General features: G+C 47.0%; 1 protein-coding gene across 2 annotated transcripts in view; it reads right to left on the bottom strand.

Annotated features, from left to right (window-relative positions):
- Positions 1 to 23,666, bottom strand: part of LOC124720076 — a 44,666-nt gene that overhangs the window by 11,833 nt on the left and 9,167 nt on the right. For both annotated transcript variants that reach the window (XM_047245344.1, XM_047245343.1), the window contains 3 exons: positions 16,087 to 16,209; positions 14,131 to 14,247; positions 2,369 to 2,470 (listed from right to left, as the gene is read on the bottom strand). In XM_047245344.1, the coding sequence (XP_047101300.1) occupies positions 2,369 to 2,470; positions 14,131 to 14,247; positions 16,087 to 16,209 (342 nt within the window). The remainder of the gene's footprint in view (positions 1 to 2,368; positions 2,471 to 14,130; positions 14,248 to 16,086; positions 16,210 to 23,666) is intronic.

Genomic DNA, 23,666 nt, shown 5'->3' with positions numbered 1-23,666 from the left:
CTGTGCATCAGCGTGAGCCCACGGGCAGTGGCTCAAACAAACTTAATGTCAACAGCTCAGTGGCAGCAGTTTATTGTTTATTAAGTATTCCATAGTCTTCAGTCTAAAGCCTTTGACACATGTTGCTGTTTATCGGTTCTTACCAGTCAAAATTAAAAAAAATTAATGTAAGACTAAAAAAAAATCTGGAATTCTAAAAAATTCCTGGTTTTTTTTCCAGAGCGTATACACCCTGTTTTAGATTCCCATCTCCACAGAAAACCAAAAAAGGCAATTGAGCTAATGGGTCAGAAATCAGGAAACAGCAGCACTTAGATCAGATGAAAAATTATTGGAAATGCCCAAAGTTTAATCAGAAGTAGTTAGTTACGTGCCCCATAGCAACACCAGTTTGAGCAAGAATAATAAGTTAAAAGAGAGTGACATCTCCCCAAGGCAGTGTGCCTAGTCTGTGTGTAACACACACAGTAAGGGAGGAGGGATCAAAAGACAGCAAACTGACAGCCTTGAATGTCTTTTCCTCAGCACACCAAAAATGTGGAAATCTTCTGGGGAGAGACTGGGGCTACATGGGGGACGTGCCCACCCACATTGACAAAGATTGTTTAGAGTACGCTGCATAAGTTTTGCTGGGACACACACATCCTCCATATACTCCTGATCTTTCCCCATGTCATTTCCATGTTTTTGGAGCCCTGAAGAAAGACATATGTTGCTGACAGTTTGCTTTCTGATGGAGAACTGCATGCCTCAGTAAAATTATGACACTGTAGCAACTGCAAACATTTTTCTATGAAGGCATTGACCATCTTATCTCACACTGGGGTCAATGTATTAGTTATGGTGATCACTTACCTCTGTTCTATCTGTGTCTTCTCCATTTGAGTGGCCCTTATAGATACTGTGCTCTCTTGTAGCACAATTGTAACTGTTATACATAGCAGATACAGTTGAGAGGTAAGACCTGCTCTTGACCAGATGTGTCAATGGCCAGATATCACAACCAATTAAATCACTTCTAAACTGTCACAGTTATACTGAAGGATGTCATATCGCAATATTAGAAATGTACATTCCATCTGGGATAAGGGTATACAGAATTCTTTTCGGGACAGTTTTTGGGGAATGTGGAGCATGTGTGGAGTAGATGCTTTAGTGGAAAAGATTAATGTAAGGGAAGTGAGTGATTTCGAAATCTGTCCTGTGATCTTTCCCCAGAGCTGTAAATATAAATTAATTACAGAAACTCATGCAGTCTGTGGAAGAGGAGGATTTGGCAGAGCACACTGTGGCAGATTAGTTTCGTAGACACTATACCCACCGTTCGTAGTCATTATACAAGTGTGCATGATAGCTTCTGACAGGTCGCTTACAGGATCAACATAAAGTAAATAAAGAACAGACAACTGCTTTCGTGATATCAGCCCATATGGATTATCAGAATCATAACATCACTCTCACTAATATTATGCATGAACATAAATTATTTCACAGAACATTTTTTAAGTCATACTCCACCGCCTTTAGAAAAGACATTTTCATGTAAAACCACCAGGTGCTGCTAAAATTTTTTATTATTCTGCAGCTAGTTTTGACATTAATGTCATTCTGTACTCACACAAAGATCACCAAAAGACTGATTCAAAATATCATGGCAGGAACTTTTATTTCTATGGGAAAAAATCTTCCACACATTGACACTTATGTCGACAGTAAATGTTGGTACCAGTTTGAACTACCGTGATCGATGGTTTAACATCTCTGTGTGCTTGTAGACTGAATAAGGGAATTAGGCTTGTCTCAGCTTGATGTAATAATTTATTAATGAAACCCTGCAGTCGGAACAGACAATAATACACTGCAACCGATAATTCGTGCGAAGGCGTGAGAAAAGTTCAGTAGGGTAAATTATTCCGTATCTAACACATCTGGATTCATGCTTTCACCAAGGAGTAGAACATGGGACAGAAATCAACAATCAAAGAGTAAATCACAGAACAAATATTACTTGTTATAGCGTCTCTGGCGTCCAGCGGGAAAGTTTTGCGGCACTCTACTTTCAAACACCTGCACATGTCACAGCACAGGACGATGACAGAAGATGCCACACTAAATAATATAGAAGTTTTAGTATCTTGTTGCAGTTTTACATCAAAATGTTCTATAAATATATTTCTACATGAATACTTACGACTGAAGACTAAATTTTTCAAGTGTTTGTCCTACATTCCTTTCAAAACATCCTAGTGATTCAATGCGCATCACTTCTATAGTACAAAACTGATAGAATGTATCAGTAATTTTCAGGTGTGGAGCAATTAAGAGGAACAAACCAGACGGAAGTTAAATTCTTAGCAGTTTCACGTACCGTCACTGTTACTTCAGCTGTTTTTACTTTCCTTGGTGACGGAGATACGTCAAATGTCAGCTTCTTTGCAACTGCTACAACTTTCTGGGGAACATCACAGGGCTGTAAATAATAGTCTGCATTAAGCATCATATACTACACCTCTTTTCATGTGTGTGTACTAGAATGTATAATACTACTGACAGACATTTAAAAGTAGAAAGAATGTACAAATTTGCAGAGTGACATCATTCCTGAAAAAGAATAAAACAAACAAATTGTGTAAGAAGTGCCAAAAACGTGCAATTGAAGGAATACTGTGTGTTAAATGCAACTGCCGGATACATGAAAACTGCACCAAAGTATGTTTAAAATGCTTTAAGTGAGCATTTACAGTGGCTGTGTTCCGACTGTTTAGAAGAAGAAAACACGTGTTTAGCATCGGCAGTGGAGACCAAAGATGAAATAACAGAAGAGTTGGTAAGTGATACAGACTTTTTTCAAAAGTGAGATATTTTACTGATGGAAGAAAATAAAGGCAAGAAATGTCGAAAGAATTTAGTTGTGTGAAAACACCAGTTGTTGCAGACCACCAACAACTAAATGCGCAAAATATTAGTAATGGACAAAGATACGAAAATCTGTGGAGTGATACAATTTCTCATTCCTCTAAAGTACTTGTAGCAGTTGTGGAACAGACTGAAGACTGTAAATCAGTAAATAAATATAAATGGCCTAAAGTAACATACAACAGAAGAGTAAATCAAAAACACTAATATTGTCAAAGAGAGTTTCTCTTTACAGGTGACAGTAAAAACACACACACACACACACACACACACACACACACACACACACACACACACACACACACACACAAAAATGAAGTACCAAATGCAAGAATTGATATGCATTCAGGCATCAAATCTCAGCAAATGAATAAACACCTGAATAATGTACTGCACTCAGAAGAATTTATCTGAGATGAATCTAGTTCAAACTGTGAAGCTGTGTTCTTACACATGGGGACAAATTTTCTTCGAAACAGCAGCGAGGAAGAAATATTAGTGAGACGAAAAATTTAATTTTAACAGCAAGGCACCTCGACAGAGCGACGCTTGTAATAAGTGGCATAATATACAGGAATTCAGTAAGCAAAATGTACATAGTGAGGATAAATTGCAATACGAAGGAACACTGCAACAGATCAAGAGCTGTATTTATAGATCCTAATGAATAGCTGGGGAAATATCACTTATATCTTAACACATTAGGATCCAAAATGCTTAGCAAAATGTACATTGACACCTCTCATATAATATAAGAAATAATGGAAAGTGTTAAGTGCTGATGGGGGTATTATAGAATCTGCAACATTTTTCAACCAACAGTAAGATTAAAACTATAAATAAACCTGGGGGGAACGAGAACTCTGAGAGAGCTACCAGCCTTTGTAGGAAACATAAGTCACGAGAAGTTCATTCAGATTTAGATTACCATGTACTAACTTTAAGTGAAGAGAGTATTTTAGAGGGTTGATACATCGAGTTAAAGAACCTAAATGTTGTTATGTATCTATGTATAGAATCCCAGGTAAAGTTACAACCGAACATTTCCACTGTAAGTTTCAGGTTTTTCTAGAACAATGCAGTACCAAAAAAAGAAAAAAATTAATTTCTGCTGATTTCAACATCAATGTGTTGAGTAAAAACTATGAGACATCTAAATTAATTGACTTAATAACAAAATACAGTTTCAAATTAATTTTTTTTAATTTACAAGAGAAAATGCTCAGTCAGGAACATGTACGGATGATATTTTAATGAGCTATGTTTCTGATGAGGCACATAAATTTTGTTCAGATTTCGGAATTTCTGATCATTCAGCATTATTCATTGAGGATACCAGATCAAATAAGGCAGTTCCACAAAAAAAGCCTACATGAAAAGTAACTTTAACTAGGAAAACAATTTTACTTCACATGAAGCTGATGGCTCTTTGACCGAAACACTTCAAGCATTGCAAATTATGAAGCATTTTAAGTAGCTTTTTTAATGTCTTCAATTAAACATTTCCACCTAACTTGTTTTAATAAAGCAATAAAAATAACTGGAATGGATCACTAAAGGTATAACAATTTTTAGTTCTTAATAAATATTACTATAGGCATCACATAAAACACTTTTTTTTAAAAAAAATTCAGTGGCTTCTTTCTTTAGCTCACAAAATTGCATTAAATATGTATGCCATGTGGCCATTTAAGTTTCTTTTTAGAGAGGCACCACAGAAGAGTTAAAAAAATAAACATTGACTACGGCAGTTATTTTGTGCTGATGGTAATGGAAGCTGTTACCAGGCCAAAAGGTAGTTTGAAAACCACAGTGTTTTTTTTTTTTTTTCCAGGCAGTCCTATCAGAGATTGTACGGCTTGGTCTTGCGCCAAGCTCTGAAGTTACTCAGCTACTTACACAGGAACCCACAGTTTAACAGGGACTTTCAACTGTGCTGCAACTTGGGATATTTCGTGTACAAAAATCACTGTCCAAAGTAAAACACGCAATTTTAAAAAAAATCTTGAACCAACAGTACACTGAACCACAGTCCAATGGATTTGTAGTGAGGCACTCGCCCATCAAACTATACTGATGATGATGATTTGACATTATTTACTGTCCCTTCCTCCTTCTAAAATTCAATCTTTGCCACTGAAGGTATGACTCCATTTTGTTCTTGCCACCCATTACCAGTCACACTCCTCCAGTGACTGAAATGAGTTAATACTTGCATTTTTCTGTTTGCATTCCTTTCTTTTATTACTGCGATCACATTTTGCTGTGTTTACTACTCTTCTACAGTCTCTCTATATGACTATGTTCTCCGTGCGACACGTCTTTAACTGGGGTTCATCTATACGTATGTTGTTGTTGTCTTCAGTTTGAAGACTGGTCTGATGGAGGTATTCATGCTACTCTATCCAATGCAAGCCTCTATCTCCAAATAATTATTGCAACTTACATGCTTCTGCATCTTCTTACTGTATTGATCTCTTGGTATCCCACAATTTCTACCCCCCCCCCCCCCCCCCCCAATTCCCTTGAATACTGTATTGGTGATCCTTTAATGTCTCAGAATGTGTCCTACCAACCGATCTATTCTTCTATTCATGCTGTCCCACAAATCTCTCTTCACACTAATTCTATTCAGAACTTTCCCATTGGTTACATGATGTAACCACCTAATCTTTGGCATTCTTCTGTAGTGGCAGAATTCGAAAGCTTCCATTCTCTTCTTGTCTAAACTGTTTCACTTCCACACATGGCTACACTTCATACGAACAAATACTTTCTAACACTTAAATCTATATTTGATTATTTGATGTTAACAAATTTCACTTCTTCACTAATGCTTTTCTTGGCATCGCAAGTCTACGTTTTATATCATCTCTACTTTGGTCATTATCAGTTATTTTCTGTCTATATAACAAAACCCACCTACTACTTTAGGTGTCTTGTTTCCTAACTTAATTCCCTCAGCACCAACTGATTTAATTCAACCACATTCTGTTATTCTTGTTTAGCTTTTGTTGATGTTATTCTTGTTTAGCTTTTGTTGATGTTTATCTTGTATCCTCCATTCGAGACACTGTCCTTTCCATTCAACTGCTCTTCCACTACCTCGGCAAACCCCCAAGTCTTTATTTCTTCCCCTAGAACTATAATTCCTACTCAAAATTTTCTTTTCATTTCCTTATTGTTAGCTAAATGTACAACTGAATAACACTGGCAATAGGCTACAATCTCGTCTCACACTCTTCTGAGCAACTGCTTCACTTTCAAGTATAATTTCCGTAAAAAAAAAGTATTGTAATATCTGTGTAACGCGAGTTTTTCATATCTTCGTCATACGTGTACAATTGAATCTTTGGACAGTAGAACAAAGGGTGCTCTTATGTCACAAAAACTGAACCTATTTTGTGTGTGTGTGTGTGTGTGTGTGTGTCTGTGTGTGTGTGTGTGTGTGTGTGTGTGTGTGTGTGTGTAACCACATTTTTGTAAATCTTATACACTTTTTAGTCTGTTTTAAATAAATAATCTTAACAGGTTATGGGCCCATACCGCATGTGAACAGCCACGAAGTAATTGTTATCACTCATGACTAAAATAACATGAATTTGCCCATTGTTTGTGTTTTTGACAAAAATGGCAGCCAGTGTTGGTGAATACAAAATGCAAATGGAAAAACTCTAAGCCCCTGAAGACTGGACGAAGTGGCAATGGTACGTGTCAATGGTGCTGCGAGCATATGTGCTTGAAGACACTGTAAATGGTACTTACAAGTGTCCTGAAGTGCCACACAGTGCGTCCACGGAGAAAAAGGGGACACACCAGCAGTGGTTGAAAGACGATGCGAAAGCAACATTTACATGAACCCACGGAACAAATTTGCAATAAGTTACATGAATAATTCCAACAAAGTAATACACAACGTCTGAACATGTTGACAGAAGCATTTTTTCGTGTTCAAAGTGACGCCAAAGAGAACATTAACACACATATTGCGAAACTGCAGAGCTTTTCATGGATTTGAATGATAAATTGCAGAAGCACAATGAAAAAGAATTTTAAATGGCCCAATTCTCTCCACTCTAGTCAAAGAATATGACAATTTCAAGAATCTGTGGGACACGAGTCCATCTGAAAAACAAAGTGTGACCCTTTTGACTGAAAAATTTGCAATTGAATTGCATGATCAAAGTATGGTTGAGCTAGCTAGCTGTGTTTGTTACACCCAGTTGCCCTGAAAAGATAATTTAGCAAAACAAGTGACAATATAGGTAGCAAAAAATAGAAAAAGGATATCGAACGTGCAAAACAAAGATTTCCTTGTCACAAATGTGGCCAGGTATGCCACTGGGAAGCAGAGTGTCCAACGAAAAAGACAGATAATATTCGCATCAATCATTCTGAAAAGAACCTGGAAACAAGCGTTGCATTTTTTGTCACATGTTTTTAGTGCTTCAGCCAAAAGCTGTGTTGGAATCAACAGTTGATACTGTGACAGTGATGCCACAAATCACATCACTGGAAATAAATAATATTTCATTTCACATACGAAATTTGCCATCACTGAAACGATTTCTATTGGGAAAAGAGGTGCAAGCATGTTGGCTCAGGGACAGGAAACTGTGAAAATTCAAATTCAGTTGAATAATGCCAAAAAACTGGTGAACTAGAAGAGGTACTTTATGTTCCTGAAGGAAGGGCTGACTTGTTCTCTGTCAAAGCAGCTGTGTGAAGAGGTTTCTGCATTAGACTTGATGACAGAAGTGTTGAAATTGAAGACAAAGTGACTGGGCAAACAATGATGACTGGTCATGTCAGCCACGGTCTCTGCGTTCTTGACGTACGTGTCGTTAAACCAGTACAGCCAGCTCAAGTGAGTTTGGTGACATCGTCAGATATGCTGCAAGTTTACCGAGAGAGATTTGGACATCAGCACAAACAATATGTATCTTTAAGCAGATGAACATCAATGTGGATGGGTGCAACGAAGAATTCTGTGATGGATGTGCAATTGGAAAAATGCATAAACTCCCATAGAGGATTAGAATGAACTGACCAATGGTTACAGGTAAACAAATCCATGTTGACATAAATGGACCTATGTCTAAAGTCTCTCTCAAAAAAGCTCACATTACACATGTTTGAAAGATGATTTTAGCAAGTTCTGTAAAATTTTCTTTCTTAAGCACAAAAGTGCAGTCAGCACAGTCCTGGAACATTCTTGAATGAATCCAAGACAAATGGTCATGCTGTCAAACAGTTCAGGTGTGATGGAGGAAGAGAGCTCGATAAGAAGAAAGTGTCAATTGCTGGCAAGCAGAGGCATAGAGCAGTGCATCACTCCACCTTACACACCACAGCAAAATACTGTTGCAGAAAGAGAAAACCACACTATTGCCAAAGGAACTGTGGGCAGAAGCACGCAATACTGCTGCATATCTTCTTAAATTGCACTGTGAAGTCCTCTACTGAAAAACTTTTGTGAAGTCCTCTACTGAAAACAAACTTTCATATGAACTGTGGTACGAGCAACCAATAGGCAACCTGGATCATCTGAGATTCTTTAGAACAGAAAGTTATGTGCATGTGAATAAGAATTTTTATTCAAATTTTGATGACAAAGTTGTGCTTGGACATCTGGCAGGGTATGTAAATGACAGATGGTTTTAGGGTCTGGATTCTATCTCAAAGAAAAGTTGTACCAAGTCACAATGTAAAATTCAAGTCTGAAGTTGTATGCAATCTGCATACAAGTGCTGCTGAATTTGAAGTTGCTGGTGAAGACACTGTTCAACAGAGCCTAATTAGACTTCTAATGAGAATAAGGACTCAGAAGCTGTCAGCCATGATGAGAGAACAGAAAGCGTATGCTGCGGAAGAAGACTTGGAGACAACGTCAAGTTCCAGAGGAGTAATAAGGAGGAAGAAACTTTGGATATGGTATTAATTTCTGGAGGACGCAAAGTTTTGAGTTAGAAGCGAAGAAGCAAATGTGACAAGAAGCAGCCAGCATGGATGACCAGAACATGGCTGGAACCCACTTCATCAGCGACAAGGTCCAAGTGCGTATGCCAAAGCTTTGCAGTCTAGCAATAAAAATCAGCGGCTGGAGACCATTCATGAAGAATTAAAGTCCCTGAAAGAGAATAATACTCAGATATTAGTTGAGTGACCATACAGTGATGCTCATTATGCTGGTGATAAGGACACAAGACACTCAATGAGAGGTGTTGTCGCAACTATCAGTAATGGAACAGGCAATTAAAAAAGACAGTGGCAACATCTGCCATGGAAGCTGAAATAATATCAGGCAGTGCAGGAGCAAAGGAGCTGATCTTGTTAAAAAGGTTGTATGAATTGATTGGAACTTCCAAACAGGTGAAACCTCCACAATGTGTGTGTTTGACACTGCAAGTACTGTAAAACTGCGCAAAAACCCAACACACCATAGAAAATCAAAGCACATAGAATTACATCACTTCTGCATCAGGGAAACATTCTTTAATGGTGATCTTGAATTAGAACACATTGATGGGACCAACCAGTTAACCGATCTGCTAACCAAGCCACAGGAAAGGGTTTGACTCAAGATGCTGCATGAAAGAATTGGAGTGCAGAAGATTAAATCCATGTGAAATTCAGTAGTCACCTTTTATTTTTCTTTTGAGGATGTGTCAATATTAAAAGAAAAATAAAATGTGTTGTAATATCTGTTTAACACACGTTTTTCATATCTTTGTCATATGTGTACAATTGAATCTTTGGACAGCAGGACCGAGGATGCTTGCCTTCGTCACAAAACTGAAACAACTCTCTCTCTCTCTCTCTCTCTCTCTCTCTCTCTCTCTCTCTCTCTCTCTCTCTCTCTCTCGTGTGTGTGTGTGTGTGTGTGTGTGTGTGTGTGTGTGTGTGTGTGTGTGTGTGTGTGTGTGTGTAAATAATCTTAACAATTCCTACTTCAAATTTTCATTTCACTTCCTTATTGTTGGCTAAATGTACAACCGAATAACATTGGCGATAGGCTTCACCCCTGTCTCACCCGCTTCTCAACCACTGCTTCACTTTCTTACCCCCTCAACTCTCGTAACTGCCACGTGATATATCCGTAGAAGGTGTAAATAGCCTTTCACTCCCTATATTTTACTCCTACTACCTCCAGAATTTCAAAGAGTATTCCACTCAATATTGTCGAAAGCTTTCTTGAAGGCCACAAATGCTATAAATGTACGTTTTCCTTCTCTTAATCTATCTCCTAAGACAAGTCTTAGGATCAATATTGCCTCATATGTTCCCACATTCCTGCGTTATCCTAGGATTTCTACTAGGCCTTATCTTTCTTGTTATTTGATCCTCTGCTGCCATCACTATTTCATCTCTAGAAGGCACCCATTCATTATGTACTGCATTCCTTTCCCCTGTTCTAGTCAGTCCTTATCTAATGCATCCTCAAACTCAACAAATTCAGATTCATTCTATCTATCCAGGTCCCATCCCCTTAATTTTGCACCTTTGTACATTTTCTTTATTTTTAATCTACATCTTTATGCATACATGAATACAATCTTTATGCATATGTTTTTGTCATAAGAGAAAATAATGAGAGCTACAGTACTACCTCTTAACAAATATAGGTGCATTTACTAAAAACTTTCATCATCATATGAAATGTTCACTGAGTATAGGTCTCCATTCAACACTTTCATGTGATGGCAGTTTGTTCTCTGAAAACTTTTCCAGAGAAAGATTAATTTCCAGGGAATTGCTGACATAATGTGCACTTAAGTGCAAGGATGTAGTCAGTGTGTTATAATGAAGTTTTCAACTTATTTCTGCCATTAACAAGCAGTATGTCATTCCACATAAGATGATGATAAAAATGAAAATCTTAATGTCATCAACTGCACACAGATGAGCCAAACCCTTACTTCAGGAAAACAGAGAAAATCAAAACAGCTGTGAAATAAAACTTACAAGTAACATTTTACTTCTGGAGTTGTCATTCGCCCAAGTCACCTGCTGTCCTTTTAATTCGTTACGGGTATTTAAATTTTGAAGGGATGTAAGTTCAGGTAAGCAAAATACTCCCTCTTGCTTCGGCCAGTCAGCTGAATTTCCTTTAGCATTAACTCATTAACTCTTGTTCCTCAGTACCCTGTAAAACCGTAACTCAAGATGTGGCAGCATCAGAACTGTACATTTAGACTGTCTTAAGATGTCAAGAACGAAGAGTTCGTAATAAAAAGGGTGTAAGACAGGGATCCTGTCTTTGCCTCTACTGTTCAATCTGTACACCAAAGAAGCAATGATGGAAATTAAAGAAAGGTTCAGGTGTGGAATTAAAATTCAAGGCCCACAATCCAGAGCCAGCAATGCTAACCATTAGACCAAAAGCTGTGGAAGAAAGTGAAGAATTACACGTCTGTTGAATGGAATGAGCAGTTTGATGTGTACGGATTAGGAGTAAATCGAAGAAAGACTAAAGTAATGAGTAGTAGTACAAATTAGAAAGGCGAGAAACTTAACATCACAATAAGAGATCAAGAAGTAGAGGAATTCTTCTATCTAGGCAGAAAAAAGCCCACGATGGATGGAGCAAGGAGAACACAAAAAGCCGACTAACACTGGCAAAAATGGCACTCCTGGCCAAAAAAGGTGTACTAATTTCAAATATGCCTTAATTTGAGCAAGAAATTTGTGATAATGTGAATTTGCAGCACAGCATTGTATGCTAGTGAAAAATGGACTGTGGGAAAACCGGAACGGAAGAGAAGCGAAGGATTTGAGAAGTGCTGCTACAGGTGATTGTTGAAAATTAGGTGAACTGATAAGGTAAAGAACAATGAGGTTCTCAGCAGAATCACCAAGTGAAAAGAATATATGGAAAACAGTGATAAGAAGAAGGGACCGAATGGTAGGACATTTGTTAAGACATCAGGGAGTAGCTTTCAAGGTACAAGAGGGAACAGTAGATGGTAGAAACTATGGAGGAAGACAGATTGAAATACATGTAATAAATGAGGATGCAGGTTGGAACTTGTATCATGAAAGTGCAAGGCTTCTAACAGAATGACATGTCATTTGCAACAGTATTTTTGTTTTAGTACTATTCAACTTTATAGGTATTAGTATAATTACAACAATGGTGACCCTCGACAAGACACTGGCACCCACAATTCCGCAAAGAAGTCTGGCAAACTAGAAAACTACTTAGTATGTCTGAGACAGCAACAGAAACCACAGTTTTGAAACCAAGCAAAGAAAGAATTAGGAATGCTAACTATTGAACCCCTCCCCATCACCCCCCCCCCCCCACCTCTCTACTCGTGATGACACAAATTATGGAAGAGGCATCCAAGATGCCGCCCATTTATAAAATAATCTGTTGAGCAGGCTGGTCCATAAAAATATTTGGAGTTGCTGTAATTAGGTGCTAATGCAATATAGGTGGAATGTGGACCTGAGAAGTGCATGAAATTGGCTGTAGGTTTAGGGTATGTCACTGCTGTTTACAATAAAGCATAAAGAGAAAGCCTGATTCTCAAGTTCATTTATGTCATAACCTAGTAATTTTACTCAAAAACATGCACTGACTGATGTTTTTCACTTTTCTGTGTAGAAGAACTAGCACATGGGACAAGAGCCTGAAGGATATTTTGCCTCAAGGACCAAACCTGGCTTGAATTCTGTAGAATTAGTATATTTGAGACATACCAATTACTGACTCTAAACAAATCCAGTATGCAGGTAACCGATTAACACACCAGAACAAATATATTGTGCAATGTGAGAATACATTATCAAGTGACCTTACTACAATGAATGAGAAAAATGGAGACTCCAGTCAAGTCTAAGTAAAACACTTCTCTGCTTTTCCACCTCCATAATAAATGAGTTATACACAAAGTTATATTTGCTACTTGATAGGATCAAAGTTTCATAAGACTACTTTGCTCATTGTCTAGGTGTTATCTTCTATCTGAGAACACGACAAACAAGTTTAAATTAGGAGGAAATCTATTGAACAAAACATGAGAAATCAATTGGGCAGCAAATGCAGTTATGACACAGAAGGCTGCAATTACTCTTACATATTCAGATGCTGAATACTGTGGCACAGAACCTGCATGCATACAAAAAATGATTAGTTTACAACAGAATGCAGCTATGACAACCATTACTGGTACTGACAGTTTAACTCCTAACGAATGTTTGCCTGCATTATGCAATACTACTTCTCCAGAGCTTACAAGAACTGAGTCTGGCTTTCAAATTTTTAACAACACAGCACCATAAGAATGTAGCTATATGCCCAAAGTCATACAGCTAACTCTGAACGATACTCAGCACACCACTCAAGAGCCTAGCAAATAAAAATGGGACAATAGAGATGTAACCCTAGCAGTCTTTTAGTGAAAGTGCTGCACATGAATGAATTGGAGGAACATAGGCATTCAAGGGCAGCCTTTCAAATTTTACAAAAACAATGAAGGTAAAACATTTTTGGTACAGTTTTGTTGTTTCAAAATATTCACCTTTGAAATTTATACTCTTTTTCATGTGTTAAAAGCAATTCTGAAACATTTTTTCATTATCATGTAGAAGCACTGGTTTAGAGAGATTAACTGTTTATTGAGGTGGTGAAAATGCTGGTCCATGCATTTTTAGTCTGAATGCAGCATTAACTTCTTTTATGGTGTTATACAATGTTATACAATATTCCTCAAACCAACTGTGAACAGTATTTTCTGAAACTGACTGATTGTCAAAAGCTGAAAGAAGCAATTCGAGCCATTCTTGTCGAGTTACGCCTTTGAAAAAAAAAAGAACCCCTTAAGAAAATATATGATGAAAACCTTCAGCACACTTTCTTTAAAACTACACTGCCAGTTTTTCAGCTACCACTGTTTTAACAATTACAAATAATACATTTTAAAAAAGTAATAATGTCACACCTGAAATGACTCCACCTAGGAGTCATTTGCAAAACCATGAAAGGCAACCCTTATATTGTGCAGAACTGTTCAGTCCCTGTATTTACTTGGGCTCTGAGAAACTCTCATTAAGCCACATGAAATGCTTCCATTTCATTGAATTACTTAGACATTTGTTAGTAAATACCTGTTTATAAATACATTCTATAATGCCAATTTGATAACACCAAAATAACAAACTTGAAAACTGAAGATCCATTTGTTACATGTGAGGCCTACATATTCTTACCAGGACAGGAGTATCTGTGATGGCAGGCTTTGGAAACTCTTGTCTATCATCCACACCAGCAGAATCTTCCACAGGGGCCTCAGCATTGTCACTGTTGAGCTCCAATGGGCTTTCCACCTGCAAGATACCATGGTAATACAGTGTTACATCACTCATAGCATGCCCCCTGGATGAGGGTGTACATTGCCTTGAATGAGATACCGTGATCAACAGTTTTCTTTATGCCTTTTTTTAAGTGCTAATGAAGGTATCATACAAGTGAGGCTTCAACTAACATTGTTGAAGTGACTTTATTGCTTTGTGCAGTTTTCATATTTTATTTATTTTTACATCAGTATCAGGGAAAGATTGCTTAACACTGTACTAAAAAAAATGCATATATGCTCATGGAAGTCATTCCCATGCTGTCACTTGTATTATAGGTAACTTCTATTGTTTATATACCTTGTGTTTATAAGGTAGGACTAATAAATACGTAATTCAGTTTTGATACCTGGACCAGAACAACATATTGATTGACAGTTAGCATGGAATTGGGGGGGGGGGCAGGAGGAGGGGGGGGGTTACCATCACTTCACCATTAGGCACAAGCACAATATAGTTCTGTTGACAGCAGCTGCATAGTTGTGTAGTGAGTACATTCACATGTTAACGTGCAGGTAGAGTTTGCTTTGTACAATCCTGAAAATCTTATCAATTTCCCAAACAGTTTCAGAGTTAGTTTAACACATTCTGTAAAACAAACCCAACACACACAGAAAAGCACATAAGGGCAAATCACAACAATTATGTCAAAAATCTGAATTGTCTACAACTGACAGGTAACAGAAAGCTAACGTAGCAGAGTAATACGAGATCAAACAAAGGAAAATCCAGGATCAACTTTCCTTCTCTAATAGAGTAATATGAGAACTGCGTATGCAACAGCAAATGTGAGCAAACTTGGGGTCTGACTGGTTTTTGCTAAGCTAGCATTCCTGTAAACAACCAGCTACCAGTTACTTTGTTATTCTGATCAAAGTAAAGTGATTCTAATACCTCACATTTGTTTTTGAATGAAAGTACTGGTTTCACAGTTCATTTCTATTAGTCTTCATGTATTACAATGTTCTTGGCTGTGCATGTAGAGACCATTTCTTCTCCATCTTTAAATTCAAAGCATTGTTTATGAACTCACACAGGAAAAACTTTCTTTTTTTCCTTTTGACAAAAAACAGAATGTGTGTTTTTAAGATTTACCAAAGTAGTAAAATCAAGCATTATAATGTTAAACTCCAAAATAAAGCTTACAGCAAGGCACCTACAATGACAAATTCTAGGTTCCTAGCATCAATAGTTTCTAAATTAAGGATATTATTCTTTAATGCCAGTCTCAGAGAAATTAGCAGTCTTCATTTTCTCAAATTTGGAGAAAAAAATGATGTGTATCATAAGAAAATGAAATTTGATATTTTTCTTATTTGGTGGATACCTAAAATAATAAACATCTGACATTATGAGGTCCAAACCTTCAGCTGGCTTGAATTGGACTGACCCTTTATTCATACATAGTTACATAAGGGAAATATTTTCACAAGCTATGCATCTGCTCCCCCTCCTCCACTATACAAATTGTCCGCCACAATTTGGACCTTCCATCACTAACAAGGGCTCCTCATACTAAGAGTAATAAGATTGAATTCCAAGAACAGACACAGCACAAAGAAATTAGCACTATTATCTCCTATATGATTTCTGCAGCTGGTTTTTAAAGCAGTTCCTTCAGACACGCCGAGACAGCAAGATGGTCCACACGTAGCGTGTACCATTGCAATCTTCTACAAGGAAGGGAATTATGGAATGTTGTTTATTTTTTCTTATTCCAAACACAAAAATTCTGCCAATTCACATTGTGATTGTTTAAGTTTAAGTCAAGTAACAGCTGTGTCATAAATATTCAACTTTCATTTCACTTACCAAAATAGGGGTTCTTGATATGCCAACAGTGGCGGACCTGGGATCATTCAACAGCCTTCTATGGTGGTGGGTATCATCCGTTGTCACTTCGTCTGTCTCATCAGCACTTGATTTGAACAGCACCTGGAATCCAGATATTACAGATTTATATCAAACTGCTCATAAGAGTTGCGAAAAATGGTGAATAACTAATTATTATTCTTCATTTGTATAACAATAATGCAAATTCCTGGATGGAACAACACTTAGAATAAGGGAAAGGCAACCAATCATCTACAGCAGACCAATGCTTTGGGCAAAGAACCCTGTGACAGAAAACAGTGTTAACACTAGCTCTTCTTTGGACTAAAGTACACACATTTCCACACACGACGACTCAAATGTACACTCCCATGGCCATTGCCAAACTGGTTATTGATGCTTTATTACTGCTAAAAGTTAACTGAGCTGATGAAGGTAGGGAAGATTAAAGGAGTACGCAAGGAAAGGATAGTGGGAATGAGGCAGGTCTGGAGAGGAGGGGGAGAGGAGGAGGGGGAGAGGAGGAGGAGGGAGGGGGAGAGGAGGGGGGAGGGGAGGAAGAGGGGGGGAGAGGAGGAAGAGGGGGGAGAGGAGGAAGAGGGGGGAGAGGAGGGGGGAGGGGAGGAAGAGGGGGGAGAGGAGGAGGAGGGGTAGGGGGAGAGAGGAGGAGGAGGGGGACGGTGGAGAGAGGAGGAGGAGGAGGGGGAGGGTGGAGAGAGGAGGAGGAGGAGGGGGAGGGTAGAGAGAGGAGGAGGAGGAGGGGGAGGGTAGAGAGAGGAGGAGGAGGAGGGGGAGGGTAGAGAGAGGAGGAGGAGGAGGGGGAGGGTGGAGAGAGGAGGAGGAGGGGGAGGGTGGAGAGAGGAGGAGGAGGGGGAGGGTGGAAAGAGGAGGAGGAGGAGGGGGAGAGAGGAGGAGGAGGAGGAGGAGGAGGGGGGAGAGAGGAGGAGGAGGAGGAGGAGGGGGGGAGAGAGGAGGAGGAGGAGGAGGAGGAGGGGGGAAGAGAGGAGGAGGAGCGGCAGAGGAGGAGGAGGAGGAGGAGGAGGAGGAGGAGGAGGGGGGAGAGGAGGAGGAGGGGGGGGAGAGGAGGAGGAGGGAGAGAGGACGAGGAGGAGGGGGGAGGAGGCGGGTGGAGGAGGCGGGGGGAGGAGGCGGGGGGAGGAGGCGGGGGGAGGAGGCGGGGGGAGGAGGCGGGGGGAGGAGGCGGGGGGAGGAGGCGGGGGGAGGAGGCGGGGGGAGGAGGCGGGGGGAGGAGGCGGGGGAGGAGGAGCGGGGGGAGGAGGAGGAGGGGGAAGAGGAGGAGGCGGGGGGGAAGAGGAGGAGGCGGGGGGGGGAAGAGGAGGAGGCGGGGGGGAAGAGGAGGAGGCGGGGGGGAAGAGGAGGAGGGGGAAGAGGAGGAGGGGGAAGAGGAGGAGGGGGAAGAGGAGGAGGGGGAAGAGGAGGAGGGGGAAGAGGAGGGGAAGAGGAGGAGGGGGGAGGAGGAGGGGGGAGAAGAAGGGGGAGGAGGAGGGGGGAGGAGAAGGGGGAGGAGGAGAAGGGGGAGGAGGAGAAGGGGGAGGAGGAGGGGGGAGGAGGAGGGGGGAGGAGGAGCGGGGAGAGGAGGAGCGGGGAGAGGAGGAGGGGGAGAGGAGGAGCGGGGAGAGGAGGAGGAGGGGGAGAGGAGGAGGAGGGGGAGAGGAGGAGGAGGGGGAGAGGAGGAGGAGGGGGAGAGGAGGAGGAGGGGAGAGGAGGAGGAGGGGGAGAGGAGGAGGAGGGGGAGAGGAGGAGGAGGGGGAGAGGAGGAGGAGGGGGAGAGGAGGAGGAGGGGGAGAGGAGGAGGAGGGGGAGAGGAGGAGGAGGGGGAGAGGAGGAGGAGGGGGAGAGGAGGAGGGGGAGAGGAGGAGGAGGGGTAGGGGGAGAGGAGGAGGGGGAGAGGAGGAGGAGGGGTAGGGGGAGAGGAGGGGTAGGGGGAGAGGAGGGGTAGGGGGAGAGGAGGAGGAGGGGGAGGGTGGAGAGAGGAGGAGGAGGAGGGGGAGGGTGGAGAGAGGAGGAGGAGGAGGGGGAGGGGTGGAGAGAGGAGGAGGGGGAGGGGGAGAGAGGCGGAGGAGGGGGAGGGTGGAAAGAGGAGGAGGAGGGGGGGAGAGAGGAGGAGGAGGGGGGAGAGAGGAGGAGGGGGGAAGGGAGGAGGAGGGGAGAAGAGGAGGAGAGGGGAAGGGAGGAGGAGGGGGGAAGGGAGGAGGAGGGGGGAAGGGAGGAGGAGGGGGGAAGGGAGGAGGAGGGGGGAAGGGAGGAGGAGGGGGGAAGGGAGGAGGAGGAGCGGCAGAGGAGGAGGAGGGGGGAAGGGAGGAGGAGGAGCGGCAGAGGAGGAGGAGGGAGGAGGAGGAGGATGAGGAGGGGGGAGGAGGAGGAGGATGAGGAGGGAGACAGGAGGAGGAGGAGGGGAGGAGGAGGGGGGGAGGAAGCGGGGGGAGGAGGCGGGGGGAAGAGGAGGGGGGAAGAGGAGGGGGGAAGAGGAGGAGGGGGAAGAGGAGGAGAGGGGAGGAGAGGGGGAGGAGGTGGGGGAGGAGGAGGGGGAGAGGAGGAGGAGAGGGGAGGAGGTGGGGGGAGGAGAAGGGGGAGAGGAGGAGGAGGGGGGAGAGGAGGAGGAGGGGGAGAGGAGGAGGAGGGGGAGGGGAGGAGGAGGGGGCGAGGAGGAGGGGGAAGAGAGGATGAGGAGGAGGAGGGGGAAGAGAGGATGAGGAGGAGGAGGGGGAAGAGAGGATGAGGAGGAGGAGGGGGAAGAGAGGATGAGGAGGAGGAGGGGGAAGAGAGGAGAAGAGGAGGAGGAGGGGGAAGAGAGGAAGAGGAGGAGGAGGGGGAAAAGAGGAGGATGAGGAGGAGGAGGAGGGGGGGGAAAAGAGGAGGAGGAGGAGGAGGGGGAAAAGAGGAGGAGGAGGAGGAGGGGGGAAAAGAGGAGGAGGAGGGGGAAAAGAGGAGGAGGAGGAGGAGGAGGAGGGGGGAAAAGAGGAGGAGGAGGGGGAAAAGAGGAGGAGGAGGAGGAAAAGAGGAGGAGGAGGGGGAAAAGAGGAGGAGGAGGAGGAGGAGGAGGAGGGGGAAAAGAGGAGGAGGAGGAGGAGGAGGGGGAAAAGAGGAGGAGGGGGAAAAGAGGAGGAGGGGGAAAAGAGGAGGAGGGGGAAAAGAGGAGGAGGAGGAGGAGGAGGGGGAAAAGAGGAGGAGGAGGAGGAGGAGGGGGAAAAGAGGAGGAGGAGGAGGAGGAGGGGGAAAAGAGGAGGAGGGGGAAGAGAGGAGGAGGGGGAAGAGAGGAGGAGGGGGAAGAGAGGAGGAGGGGGAAGAGAGGAGGAGGGGGAAGAGAGGAGGAGGGGGAAGAGAGGAGGAGGGGGAAGAGAGGAGGAGGGGGAAAAGAGGAGGAGGAGGATTAGGGGGAAAAGAGGAGGAGGAGGAGGATTAGGGGGAAAAGAGGAGGAGGAGGAGGATTAGGGGGAAAAGAGGAGGAGGAGGAGGAGGGGGAAAAGAGGAGGAGGAGGAGGAGGGGGAAAAGAGGAGGAGGAGGAGGAGGGGGAAAAGAGGAGGAGGAGGAGGAGGGGGAAAAGAGGAGGAGGAGGAGGAGGGGGAAAAGAGGAGGAGGAGGAGGGGGAAGAGAGGAGGAGGAGGAGGAGGAGGGGGAAGAGAGGAGGAGGAGGAGGAGGAGGGGGAAGAGAGGAGGAGGAGGAGGAGGAGGGGGAGAGAGGAGGAGTAGGAGGAGGGGGAAGAGAGGAGGAGGAGGAGGAGGGGGAAGAGAGGAGGAGGAGGAGGAGGGGGAAGAGAGGAGGAGGAGGGGGAGGGGAGGAGGGGGAAGAGAGGAGGAGGGGGAAGAGAGGAGGAGGGGGAAGAGAGGAGGAGGGGGAAGAGAGGAGGAGGGGGAAGAGAGGAGGAGGGGGAAGAGAGGGGGGAGAGAGGAGGAGGGGGAAGAGAGGAGGAGGGGGAAGAGAGGAGGAGGGGAAGAGAGGAGGAGGGGGGAGAGGAGGAGGGGGGAGAGGAGGAGGGGGGGAGAGGAGGAGGAGGGGGGAGAGGAGGAGGGGGGAGAGGAGGAGGGGGAGGGAGAGAGGATGACGAGGAGGAGGGGGAGAGAGAGAGGATGACGAGGAGGGGGGAGGGGGAGAGGATGACGAGGAGGGGGGGAGGGAGAGAGGATGACGAGGAGGGGGGGAGGGGGAGAGGATGACGAGGAGGGGGCGAGGGGGAGAGGATGACGAGGAGGGGGCGAGGGGGAGAGGATGACGAGGAGGAGGGAGAGGGGGAGAGGATGACGAGGAGGAGGGAGAGGGAGAAAGGATGACGTGGAGGGGGAGGGAGGAGAGGACGAGGTGGGGGAGGGAGGGGATGGCGAGGCGGGGGAGAGCGGGGATGGTGTGGAGGGGGAGGGAGGGGATGGCGAGGAGGGGGAGGGAGGGGATGGCGAGGACAGGGAGGGAGGGGACGACGAGGAGGGGGAGGGAGCGGAGAGGAGGGGGAGGCGCGGTGGGGGGAGAGGAGGAGGAGGGGCGGTGGGAGGAGAGGAGGAGGAGTAGGAGGAGAGGAGGAGGAGGGGCGGTAGGAGGAGGGAGGAGGAGGGGTGGGGGGAGAGGAGGAGGAGGGGTGGGGGGAGAGGAGGAGGAGGAGTGGGGGGGAGAGGAGGAGGAGGAGTGGGGGGAGAGGAGGAGGAGGGGCGGGGGGAGAGGAGGAGGAGGAGGGGGAGAGAGGAGGAGGGGAAAGAGGAGGAGGAGGAGGAGGGGGAAAAGAGGAGGAGGAGGAGGAGGGGGAAAAGAGGAGGAGGAGGAGGAGGGGGAAAAGAGGAGGAGGAGGAGGAGGGGGAAAAGAGGAGGAGTAGGAGGAGGGGGAAAAGAGGAGGAGGAGGGGGAAGAGAGGAGGAGGAGGAGGAGGGGAAGAGAGGAGGAGGAGGAGGAGGGGGAAGAGGAGGAGGAGGAGAGGAGGGGGAAGAGAGGAGGAGGGGGAAGAGAGGAGGAGGGGGAAGAGAGGAGGAGGGGGAAGAGAGGAGGAGGGGGAAGAGAGGAGGAGGGGGAAGAGAGGAGGAGGGGGAAGAGAGGAGGAGGGGGAAGAGAGGAGGAGGGGGAAGAGAGGAGGAGGGGGGGAGAGGAGGAGGGGGAGGAGGAGGGAGAGGAGGAGGAGGGGGAGAGGAGGAGGGGGAGAGGAGGAGGGGGAGGGAGAGAGGATGACGAGGAGGAGGGGGAGGGAGAGAGGATGACGAGGAGGGGGGGAGGGAGAGAGGATGACGAGGAGGGGGGGAGGGGGAGAGGATGACGAGGAGGGGGCGAGGGGGAGAGGATGACGAGGAGGAGGGAGAGGGGGAGAGGATGACGAGGAGGAGGGAGAGGGAGAAAGGATGACGTGAGGGGGAGGGAGGAGAGGACGAGGTGGGGGAGGGAGGGGATGGCGAGGCGGGGGGAGAGCGGGGATGGCGTGGAGGGGGAGGGAGGGGATGGCGAGGAGGGGGAGGGAGGGGATGGCGAGGACAGGGAGGGAGGGGACGACGAGGAGGGGGAGGGAGCGGAGAGGAGGGGGAGGCGCGGTGGGGGGAGAGGAGGAGGAGGGGCGGTGGGAGGAGAGGAGGAGGAGGGGCGGTGGGAGGAGAGGAGGAGGAGGGGCGGTGGGAGGGAGGAGAAGGAGGAGGGGCAGTGGGTGGAGAGGAGGAGGAGGGGCGGGGGAGGAGAGGAGGAGGAGGAGGGGGTGGGGGAGGAGAGGAGGAGGAGGAGGGGTGGGGGAGAGGAGGAGGAGGGAGGGGGGAGAGGAGGAGGAGGGGCGGGGCGAGAGGAGGAGGAGGGGCGGGGCGAGAGGAGGAGGAGGGGCGGGGGGAGAGGAGGAGGAGGAGGGGCGGGGGGAGAGGAGGAGGAGGAGGGGCGGGGGGAGAGGAGGAGGAGGAGGGGCGGGGGGAGAGGAGGAGGAGGAGGGGCGGGGGGGAGAGGAGGAGGAGGAGGGGCGGGGGGAGAGGAGGAGGGGCGGGGGGAGAGGAGGAGGAGGTGGGGCGGGGGGGAGAGGAGGAGGAGGTGGGGCGGGGGAGAGGAGGAGGAGGTGGGGCGGGGGGAGAGGAGGAGGAGGAGGAGGTGGGGCGGGGGGAGAGGAGGAGGAGGAGGAGGTGGGGCGGGGGGAGAGGAGGAGGAGGTGGGGCGGGGGGAGAGGAGGAGGAGGTGGGGCGGGGGGAGAGGAGGAGGAGGAGGAGGTGGGGCGGGGGGAGAGGAGGAGGAGGAGGAGGTGGGGCGGGGGGAGAGGAGGAGGAGGAGGAGGGGGCGGGGGGAGAGGAGGAGGAGGGGCGGGGGGAGAGGAGGAGGAGGGGCGGGGGGAGAGGAGGAGGAGGGGCGGGGGGCAGAGGAGGAGGAGGGGCGGGGGGCAGAGGAGGAGGAGGGGCGGGGGGCAGAGGAGGAGGAGGGGCGGGGGCAGAGGAGGAGGAGGGGCGGGGGCAGAGGAGGAGGAGGGGCGGGGGGAGAGGAGGAGGAGGGGCGGGGGCAGAGGAGGAGGAGGGGCGGGGGCAGAGGAGGAGGAGGGGCGGGGGGAGAGGAGGAGGAGGGGCGGGGGGAGAGGAGGAGGAGGGGCGGGGGGAGAGGAGGAGGAGGGGCGGGGGGAGAGGAGGAGGAGGGGCGGGGGGAGAGGAGGAGGAGGGGCGGGGGGAGAGGAGGAGGAGGGGCGGGGGGAGAGGTGGAGGAGGGGCGGGGGGAGAGGAGGAGGAGGGGCGGGGGGAGAGGAGGAGGAGGGGCGGGGGGAGAGGAGGAGGAGGGGCGGGGGGAGAGGAGGGGGGCGGGGGGGAGAGGAGGAGGGGGGGGCGGGGGGAGAGGAGGAGGGGGGCGGGGGAGATGAGGAGGGGGGCTGGGGGAGAGGAGGAGGGGGGCGGGGGGAGAGGAGGAGGGGGGCGGGGGGAGAGGAGGAGGGGGGCGGGGGGAGAGGAGGAGGGGGGCGGGGGGAGAGGAGGAGGGGGGCGGGGGGAGAGGAGGAGGGGGGCGGGGGGAGAGGAGGAGGGGGGCGGGGGGAGAGGAGGAGGGGGGGCGGGGGGAGAGGAGGAGGGGGGCGGGGGAGAGGAGGAGGGGGGCGGGGGGAGAGGAGGAGGGGGGCGGGGGGAGAGGAGGAGGGGGGCGGGGGGAGAGGAGGAGGGGGAGAGGAGGAGGAGGAGTGGAGGAGTGGGAGAGGAGGAGGAGTGGAGGAGTGGGAGAGGAGGAGGAGGGGGAGTGGAGGAGGGGGGAGAGGAGGAGGAGGAGGGGGGGAGAGGCAAAGGCCTGGTGCACTGAGTAATTCCCTCACACCGAATGAAACACTATATGGCTCCAGGTGATGTGTTGTAAATGGTAAGTGAAGACACTACCTGGTATTTGAGGACACAAAGTAGAAGCTGATCATTCTCAGGTGCAGAGACTCTAGCAAAATGAAAAAAAAAATGTTTGGCAGCAGCATCTAGATCAGTGTAGACATCATCATTCACAGAGATACCAGCGATGCAGGCAGGGTACTGGTGTCCACAGAGGTGATGAATCTTCGCACTAATCTGTGAAGGGGGGGTACATTCCAGTGGCAGCAACATACTGCTCCCAGCACACTCGTTTCTCTTGTTTCATGAGGTCGCG

This window comes from Schistocerca piceifrons, chromosome 11 (genome assembly GCF_021461385.2).
Source record: "Schistocerca piceifrons isolate TAMUIC-IGC-003096 chromosome 11, iqSchPice1.1, whole genome shotgun sequence".
NCBI classification, from domain to species: Eukaryota; Metazoa; Arthropoda; class Insecta; order Orthoptera; family Acrididae; genus Schistocerca; species Schistocerca piceifrons.
The sequence above is the reverse complement of the archived record's forward strand: the minus strand, read 5'-3'. Positions and strand labels throughout refer to the sequence as shown.